At 37.5% G+C, this 9,984-nt stretch overlaps 1 protein-coding gene across 1 annotated transcript; it reads right to left on the reverse strand.

The window, feature by feature from the left end:
* Positions 1-3,011: 3,011 nt before the first annotated feature.
* LOC127452210 (telomerase RNA component interacting RNase-like) lies at positions 3,012-6,700 on the reverse strand. The gene is made up of 3 exons (XM_051717553.1): positions 6,108-6,700; positions 5,866-5,943; positions 3,012-3,422 (listed from the first exon to the last, which is right to left on the reverse strand). Exons 1-3 carry the CDS (start codon positions 6,411-6,413, stop codon positions 3,315-3,317), a joined length of 492 nt encoding a protein of 163 aa, XP_051573513.1. The 5' UTR covers positions 6,414-6,700; the 3' UTR covers positions 3,012-3,314.
* Between the last annotated feature and the right edge of the window lie 3,284 nt (positions 6,701-9,984).

A 9,984-nucleotide genomic window follows, 5' to 3' on the forward strand; every position in this document is an offset into this window, starting at 1 on the left:
TTAAACAGACATCGAGACGCCCTTAAACAGACAATGAAACGCTCTTAAACAGACGCCCTTAGACAATGAGACGCCCTTAAACAGACAATGAAACGCTCTTAAACAGACGCCCTTAAACAGACATTGAAACACCCTTAAACAGACATTGAAATGCTCTTAAACAGACAATGAAACACCCTTAAACAGACGCCCTTAAACAGACAATGAGACGCCCTTAGACATCGAAACGCTCTTAAACAGACATTGAAACGCTCAAACTGTTGAAACGTCCTTGAAGACACTGAAACGCCCTTAAACAGACAATGAAACGCCCTTAAACAGACACCATTGAACAGACAATGAGACGCCCTTAAACAGACGCCCTTAGACAATGAGACGCCCTTAAACACACAATGAGACGCCCTTAAACAGACGCCCTTAAACAGACAATGAGACGCCCTTAAACAGATGCCCTTAAACAGACAATGAAACGCCCTTAAACAGATGCCCTTAAACAGACAATGAGACGCCCTTAAACAGACGCCCTTAATCAGACAATGAGACGCCCTTAAACAGATAATGAGATGCCCTTAGACATTGAAACATCATTAAACAGACATTGAAATGCTCTTAAACAGACAATGAAACGCCCTTAAACAGACGCCCTTAAACAGACAATGAGACGCCCTTAAACAGACACCCTTAATCAGATAATGAGACGCCCTTAAACACACAATGAGACGCCCTTAAACAGACAATGAGACGCCCTTAAACAGACAATGAGACGCCCTTAAACAGACGCCCTTAATCAGATAATGAGACGCCCTTAAACACACAATGAGACGCCCTTAAACAGACAATGAGACGCCCTTAAACAGACGCCCTTAATCAGATAATGAGACGCCCTTAAACACACAATGAGACGCCCTTAAACAGACAATGAGACGCCCTTAAACAGACAATGAGACGCCCTTAAACACACGAGACGCCCTTAAACAGACGCCCTTAAACAGACAACGAGACGCCCTTAAACAGACAATGAGACGCCCTTAAACAGATGCCCTTAAACAGACAATGAGACGCCCTTGAACAGACAATGAGACGCCCTTAAACACAGAATGAGACGCCCTTAAACAGACAATGAGACGCCCTTAAACAGACAATGAGACGCCCTTAAACAGACAATGAGACGCCCTTAAACAGACAATGAGACGCCCTTAAACAGATGCCCTTAAACAGACAATGAGACGCCCTTGAACAGACAATGAGACGCCCTTAAACACAGAATGAGACGCCCTTAAACAGACAATGAAACGCCCTTAAACAGACACCCTTAAACAGACAATGAGACGCCCTTAAACAGACAATGAGACGCCCTTAAACAGACGCCCTTAATCAGACAATGAGACGCCCTTAAACAGATAATGAGATGCCCTTAGACATTGAAACGTCATTAAACAGACATTGAAATGCTCTTAAACAGACAATGAAACGCCCTTAAACAGACAATGAAACGCCCTTAAACAGACGCCCTTAAACAGACGCCCTTAAACAGACAATGAGACGCCCTTAAACATACAATGAGACGCCCTTAAACAGACAATGAAACGCCCTTAAACAGACGCCCTTAAACAGACAATGAGACGCCCTTAAACAGACAATGAAACGCCCTTAAACAGACGCCCTTAAACAGACAATGAGACGCCCTTAAACAGACGCCCTTAGACAATGAGACGCCCTTAAACAGACAATGAGATGCCCTTAAACACACAATGAGACGCCCTTAAACAGACGCCCTTAATCAGACAATGAGACGCCCTTAAACAGATAATGAGATGCCTTTACACGTTGAAACGTCCTTAGACATTGAAATGCTCTTAAACAGACAATGAAATGCTCAAACTGTTGAAACGTCCTTGAAGACATTGAAACGTCCTTAGACACTGAAACGCCCTTAAACAGACACTGAAACGGCCTTAAACAGACAATGAAACGCCCTTAAACAGAAGCCCTTAATCAGACAATGAGACGCCCTTAAACAGACAATGAGACACCCTTAAACAGACAATGAGACGCCCTTAAACAGACAATGAAACGCCCTTAAACAGAAGCCCTTAATCAGACAATGCAACGCCCTTAAACAGACAATGAGACACCCTTAAACAGACATCTTGGAGACATACATTTGCTTTCTGGGGAGCAGGCACACACGGAATACGTGTCCAAAGAACGTAAGACTTCTGCAAAGTTAGAACGCCTTTCATAAAATTAAACCAATTCCTCGCTTCTTGAATGTAGGTTTAGGTTATTGTGGTTAATTCAATAATGCTTCTAGCTTATAATAAAAATGTAATAGCCTACACTTAGCTCAGTTTGACACATTTCTACAATGTTTAAATCCATTCTTCAGAATTTCCCTTATAAAAATCTGTAGATTCTGTTTGCGCCACATCAAATTTTTTTTTTAATTGTGTTTTTTCTTATGACTGTGTTAACTACAGTTATATCATTATTCTCATAACATTTTTTAAAGTCTTTGATATAATTTGTAAGGAAAATGGTCTCACCTTAGAAAATCATGGTGCTCCTATCAGATTTAGAGTCCTCAGTTTATTTGCTCCTATCAAGTGTTCTGTTATTTTTTTAAGCTTAAGAGGCGCTTGAAACTAAAACTTGCGTGCTTTACTGCCTTCGCTAGTCCCCGCCTGATGCATGTCGTCACACAAGCTTTTGCTCTTTTCTAATGTACGTTAATAGAAGTCCTGTGTGTTTGGATAGTTTGTGTAATTATAGTTTATTTAAAAATATAGTAAAAAGTGTCACAAGGGACCCAAAGGGAACACACATGCTCTACCTTTGGTCATTGAATATCCCTTTTCACAGATATGAAATGGGATCAAATGGGTTGCAAATGACATTTCTTGTTTACTTAAAATCACAATAGAAACAGTGCTCTAAATTGTTAAATGTCAAATGTTTGATGGGAGTCAACATGACACAATCTGAAAGGAATTCTCAGCAGACAGTAAACATTGAGCGCGCAGTACTGTGAGTTTAATTTCATCATTAACCTTGATCAGGTGACATTCAAGCACCAAACAAGTACAGTACAAAATATCAACAGACTTACTAATGCCATGGATGAAACAATATGCAGCAAATAACTTCTTAAAAATAATGAGAATCCATCAGTCACATATGATGCACAAGATCAAACTCAACCTTGAAACGACTCTAATTAACAAAAGGACAACAGTGAGGGAGAATATGACAAATAATGTTTGTATGAGTTATGATGAGTGATGTTGCCTGTGGCGTTCAGGAAGCAGTTCAGTCTATTTGACCAGCGGTCTGGTTTTATCGTCATCTCCACACTGATGAGCTTTATACTTTTTCACTTCTGCCATATATTTGGTCCAGGCATCTCCTTTACCTGTCTCCACCTACATCGACACACACAAAATATAAGAAAATGCCTATAATGAACAGAATGCAGATACGTGCAAGATATGTAGTTCAAATATACATGTAGAAACTCCCTCCCCAGGCCAAAAACAAAACTGCTTAACTATGACATCAGTACCTTGAAATAATTTACATTTGACCACACATGTCAACTCATATTTAATATTCAGCAAGTTGAGCTTTGTTCAGAATTGCATTCTAACTCTTGAACGAACTGAATGAATTCAGTCATCTCATACGTTCACTTCGGCAATCTCGTTCAACAAGAAAATGGGTCCGATGAATTATGAATAAAAGTGAGTGATTATGATCACACATTACAATCCACGCATCTTATCACGTGGCTTATTGAGCGCGTTACCGTGGAGACGTAGCGTGTGGAGGCTTCACACTATTCTCTGCGGCATCCACGCACAACTCACCACGCGCCCCACTGAGAGCGAGAACCACATTATAGTGACCACAATGAGGTTACCCCATGTGACTCTACCCTTCCTAGCAACCGGGCCAATTTGGTTGCTTAGGAGACCTGGCTGGAGTCACTCAGCACGCCCTGGATTCAAACTCCCAACCCCAGGGGTGGTAGTCAGCGTCTTTACTCGCTGAGCTACCCAGGTCCGATGCGCAAATTTTAATAAAAATTCATTAGACTTGTTCCCGTCGTGAATAACTAGTAAAAGACTGTAATTTGGCGCCATCTACAGGCGTAAAGGTGTAACTTGCAGAAACGGTTAATGGGCCTCATTCATGAAACTTTCGTAAATTTAAGCAATTTGCACATAAAATTCTCATTCCCGAAAACTTTCCGCTGGGTTCACAAACGATACTCCCCAGATTTGTAAGTAAAACGTGTATGTTAGCAAATTCTAAACATTCGTAAATAGGGGGCGTGTGCATGTTCATTCATTCATAATCCACGCCCATGAAAACGCCATATAAGGAAGGCACCAGACTCGCTAGTAAATTCTGTTTACATCTATGTGTAACAGTAATGAAATCGTTTTTATGAATGAAGTGCATTCACATCGTCAAATTTCGATTTAGCAAGCACAATAGTGTCTCAAAAAAAGTGAGGCCATACTGATGTTGCATGTTTTTCCAGTCATATGATGCTCTCTTGTGAATCAAACAGTTCAAGAAGTATAAAAATGATTTGGCATGAGTGTAAATAATGGGAGGAGGATATTCGCCACCATTAATCTTCTCTGGTTCAGTTCGCAGTGCCAGCATCATGTGAAACTTCTCAGGTAAATCATGATGGTAACAGTGATATACTTACAACTAGAAGAATCTTCAGAAGTTAATAGAATATCTGAAGAAGATCTTTGAGCGAAACGTTGTAAGATATAACAGATTTGTGAGTTATAAAACAATGTACGGGCTTTTTCTATTTGGTCCCCGTTGTATTGTGTACGCACCTGTCCGCTATGTGTTTATTTATGGATTTAACAGCATTAGCATTGACCATACGTTATCAACCGATTTACCGATGCCTATACTAAATTATAAAACCTAAATTAGAGAGCTCATATCAAATAAAAATTAAAAAAAAAAAAAAAAACTGTCCAACCAGTCATGTTAGAGGGCATAATTTTTTTCTTTAGAAAACTCAAGCACCTCTGCTGGAAAAACGATAAGCAGATTTGGGAAAAAAAATTATACTTTGAAAAAATAAATTCAAGCAGTAAAGTAACGTTTCTAAATAAGTATAAAATACGGTTTAAAAATAAAAAAGCTCATGAATCCGAGAATTTACGTCAGAACTGCTTTACTATTAAATAATAATAATAATAATAATAATAATATATTTCTAGAACAATGTCTTAACATTATTATTATTATTATTATTGCAATAATATAAAATTCACGTTGACTGGGTTTCAAAAAAATTATTATGAAAAGGCTGTGATGCTTTCCCCTCTCCGATTCACTGTTTATATTTATTTATTTTTAGAGGACTCAAGTGTGAACACCCTTTCTAGAACAGTATTTCCGGTCGGCAGTAAAATATGGGCAAAACATAGTTTAACTTTGTTTAAAAGGAATCACACATATGTTTTGTTTTATGTTTATCATATCGCAGTTCAAATCACAAAACGCAATTTTTTTTTTCAAAATAATCGCGATTCGATTTTTTGGTCCAAATCGTTCGGCCCTACATTAGATGTTAAATTTCGATTTTAAATTCACTATCGTTTAATATAGAATTGTTCTAGAGTTTATACAATATTTAACGCAGTTACATCAAAAGTAACTGTAATTAAATTACTGAAAAAGTAAGAGTAATCCCCTACTTTAATTTTTATATGAAAAAGTAATTTAATTACAGTAATTAATTACTTAGTAATGCATTACACCCAACACTGGTATTAATGTACAGCAGGGTTGCAGTATATAAATATAAATATACAGGTGTCTCACCTCCGAGTCCAGTTTCTGTTTCTTGGCCACCATTCCAGTCTTGAGAGCCAACCGTGCACCTCCTCTCCGCTTGCCCACCTGAGTTAAGGGAACACACTCACAGCGTTACACGGGCTTTAAGAAGCGGCCAGGACCCGAACAGACCCTCTCCACACAAATCTACACAAGTTTATGTGTTAATGTTACACTAATGTTAATGATCTGTCACTGGCCCACCGCCTTAAATCAACTGCTATTCTTACAAAGCTGGTCACGTTAAAGGGCTTCTTGTCCTGTGGCGCCTGTCCTGCCTGTTCAGGACTCTTCGTCGTCTTCTCCTCTTCCTCAGTCTCCCTCTTCCTCCGCTCCTCCTCCTCCATCTTCTTCTTGAACATCTCCATGAAGCTGCCGTCGTTGGCGAAGGCGTTGGCCGCCTTGGGCGCACCTTGAGCCGGGCTGCTGCCGCCGGACTCCCCGCTGCTGCTGCTGGAGGTCTGGTGATGACGACGACGACGATGATGATGATGATGATGATGGTGTTTGTCGGATTTATGCTGCTTCTTATCCATTTTATAGTCTAATTCTTTATTAAAATATTAAAGAAATGCTTTGCGTTCAATTTGAACGGAATTTTTAGGGCAACTATTTCGATTTTGCGAGATTGGTCTGACACGAACGTCTTCCGCGCGTTTAATTAAGATGATTAATTCATTTAAGCGAATAAAGTTGAAAAGTCCGTATATGATTATAATGTCAAAACGGCCAAAAAAAAAAATCTTCGTTTGTTTTGCTTCAACGTCGCTCCGCCATGCTGGATTGTATCTACAGTGCGCGATCGTGTGTTTGAGTGACGCGCCGCTGCCGCCTGCTGGCCGGATGAAGCATCACAGCGGCTTTAAATTGAAATAATTGAGTAGAACGGTTATATGGATTACTACATGGGCGGGGCTTAACGGAGTCATAATAATAATTCTCGTATTTGATTATAAACTCTTCTCTTTGTTTGTTTATCCCTTGTGCGTCAATAAAAAAAGTTACTCAGAGGTCCTTAGAGGACAAAAATATCCATGTAAAAAAAACTGCCATAATAATATTATATATTAATATTATTTTCCACTTTCACTAAGTAATGTTTTTAACCAACATCAGTCCTGATCATAACTACCAAATATATATTCATTCATTTTCAGGATTTTAACCCTTTAAATGCCAAATAAATAAATAATTATTTTCCATATACTAAATGCTAAGGGGTAATGATTATTATTATTATTTTTTATCATCACAGTCTGGGATATGTCAATGATTAGCAACAACACTGATTTGGATGCATTATTATTTTTTGTGCAGTGTCAGATAAAAAAAAATAAAAAAAAACACACACTCAGGTCCTTAGAGGACAAAAATGTCTGTGTCAAAAAACTGCTATAAAAATATTATACATTAATATTATTTTCCACTTTCACTGACTTAGATTTTTTAACCAACATCAGTCCTGATCATAACTATCAAATATTCATTCATTTTCAGGATATTATCCCTTTAAATGCCAGTTTGTTTACATAATGCCACTGTTTTTTACACACACACACACACACACACACACACACACACACACACACATACAAAACACACTCTAACATCGATACCAACACACACACACAGTTTTAGCTGCATCATTTATTCAATTGGCCTGCAGTGCTCTATAATACAGCAAACAGAAAATAGGGGAAAAGCTTGTATTTGCTCCATAGGCTAAACATGAGGAAAATGGCGCCATCTGGTGGAAAATATTAATAATGTAAATGTTGAAGCCAGGGCTCCAGAATGAAAGCATAATATCATAGAATTCATGATTTTATGCTTTAATGGCACTGGGATCAAATATTGCAGTTTTAATGGGTTTCAATGGGGACATTTTTGTCCTGAAGGTCCTGAGTGTAACTATTTTGTGTACACAGTGTATTATAGATGTATTATAGGAACTGAGGTTGAAATATCAAAATTTCCCAAGAAATACACACCTTTGGCAAAATTTATGCCGTTGGCATTAACACAGACAAAATGATCGAAAAAAAAAAAAAATGAAAAAGACAAAAATGTCCCGAAGGTCACACAAGGGTTACATAACCTAATATAATGTAAAAGGAAAGAAAACACATTTTCTTTTTAAATGTACAGTGGGTTATCAATGGGAATATCAGACAGAAGATTAACCATTAGGTCTCTTTGTTCTGCAAATATTAACATGCAAAATCTTTATTCTGAGAAATTACAATAAAAATCAGTAGGAGAGATTTGAATTATTTAAAGAGGATCACAAGTAATTCAAAGGAACATTAATCTCCCCAAGGTTATCTTAAAAAAACAAACAAACAAAAAAAAAAAACAACATTGTAATTTAACATAAAACTGCATTATTAGCAGTAAATGGAACTTGAAACAGAATAATAACCACCAAACCTTGCAATACAACAGCCAATAGCAAGTCCTGAAGAATAATTAACAACAGGCATTACAATAATATATAATATATTTATTTATATATTTTTTGCATTTTAGTGATTTTCAATAATATCCATTAATCAGCGTTGAGTAAAGTATCTGTCATAGTTAAAGTAAAGATGTATGTGGATAATAATTGATTTGGAAAAAAATAAAAACTGCTGAAATAGTCGACAAACTTAATTAAACGTCATATACAGTATAGTGCCAGAACAGAGACTCGGTTGTGGGCTCTTTTCATTTGGACCAGTACGCAACAACCTAGAACACAACCTTAGCAACAGCATAGCAACAACCTGACAACCACCAGAAGTCCCTAGTCTTGCTCAGGCAAGCACAAATCACATCTTCGGAAAATGTAAAAAGTATTGCTTATGTAACGGTAGCCAGCTAGCCAGGTAGCTGTGCAGTGTGTAAACCTTATTCCCCTAGCCTCAGCAGATGCACTAGTGACTGACGCTAGGGGCTGTAGCCTTACCCTCCTCGTTAGTGCACCCATCTCCCATGTTGGAGACCCCGGTTCAAGTGGGTAGAGTAGGACCGGTTACACTTATATTGTTAATAATGTATTTTTTCTGCTCATGTTTACATTAAATATATTATATTACATTCTTCTCCTGTTTTGTTCCTATTTTTCTCTACCATAAAGAACCTGTAAGTGTTAACAACAGGTTCAATGAGCAAATGTTATTGTTAGACATTTTCATGAGTGCATCTGCTCATTATTGACATGGTATCGGTTGAATAGCAACAACTGGTAACTGTAATTTATGACACACACGTGTTATTTTTGAGGTGACTGTTCTGTATGTGTGAGAAGTGGATCTGCACCTGAATAAAAGCTGTTTTCGTCATTCTTATTACATACTACATTTTATTTGAACTTTTCAGAGTTTGAACTTGATTTTCTTTATCAGTAAGTACATCTGACCTCCCCCCATCCCCCCAGAATCTACACCCTTGTGGGTGGGGTTTTTGTTTTGGGGAGAAAGTTATTTTGGTGGGAGTGAGAGGAAGAGGACGGTGTGTTTGGCTGAGCAGTGATGTATCAGCAGTTATTTCAATATTTCAGCTGTTAACAGCGTAGAAGCTGTTGTTTTATTGTTTTTGGGAATATAGGACACCTCCTGATACCCTTCGATTAGCCTGTAAAATTATAGGCAATAAAATATTCCGTTTGGTGCTTGTGAACTGGAAAATGTCACAACGCTTAAGCATGTCAATAAATATCTGTAAGAAGTACAGTGAGTTATAAACTATAAACATCAAATGCAGACGTGTATAAATGGTTTCTATGAACTTTGAACTTTAAAATGACTGTGAAAACTTCATGTTTTTATGATGCAGCATTCAATCGTATTTGTTGAATTGGGAATTGTACAGTATATTGTAATATCTAAATTTTCGAAATTATTTACTTTTGAATTTATCCAAAAAGAATCTGGGGCTGGATTCACGAAACATCCTTAAGAAGAAATTTCTCTTTAACTACCATTTTCTTCTTAATCTCTATCTAAAGAAAAAAGTTGTATTCCTGAAAAACTTCTTAAGAAAGTTCTTATCTTTTTTCTTAAAATAGTTCTTAAGAAAAAAACTTCTCGGAAAACATGTCGTAAATAACATGTTAAAGTTTAG

The sequence above is a fragment of the Myxocyprinus asiaticus genome, chromosome 14 (assembly GCF_019703515.2).
Source record: "Myxocyprinus asiaticus isolate MX2 ecotype Aquarium Trade chromosome 14, UBuf_Myxa_2, whole genome shotgun sequence".
NCBI lineage: Eukaryota > Metazoa > Chordata > Actinopteri > Cypriniformes > Catostomidae > Myxocyprinus > Myxocyprinus asiaticus.

Coding starts and splice junctions, on each gene's coding strand:
- LOC127452210 (XM_051717553.1), bottom strand. CDS start 6,413: ATGGATAAGAAGCAGCATAAATCCGACAAACACCATCATCATCATCAT. Junction 5,944..6,107: donor CCTTTAACGTGACCAGCTTT/GTAAGAATAGCA, acceptor CCCTTAACTCAG/GTGGGCAAGCGGAGAGGAGG. Junction 3,423..5,865: donor AACAGAAACTGGACTCGGAG/GTGAGACACCTG, acceptor GTGTCGATGTAG/GTGGAGACAGGTAAAGGAGA.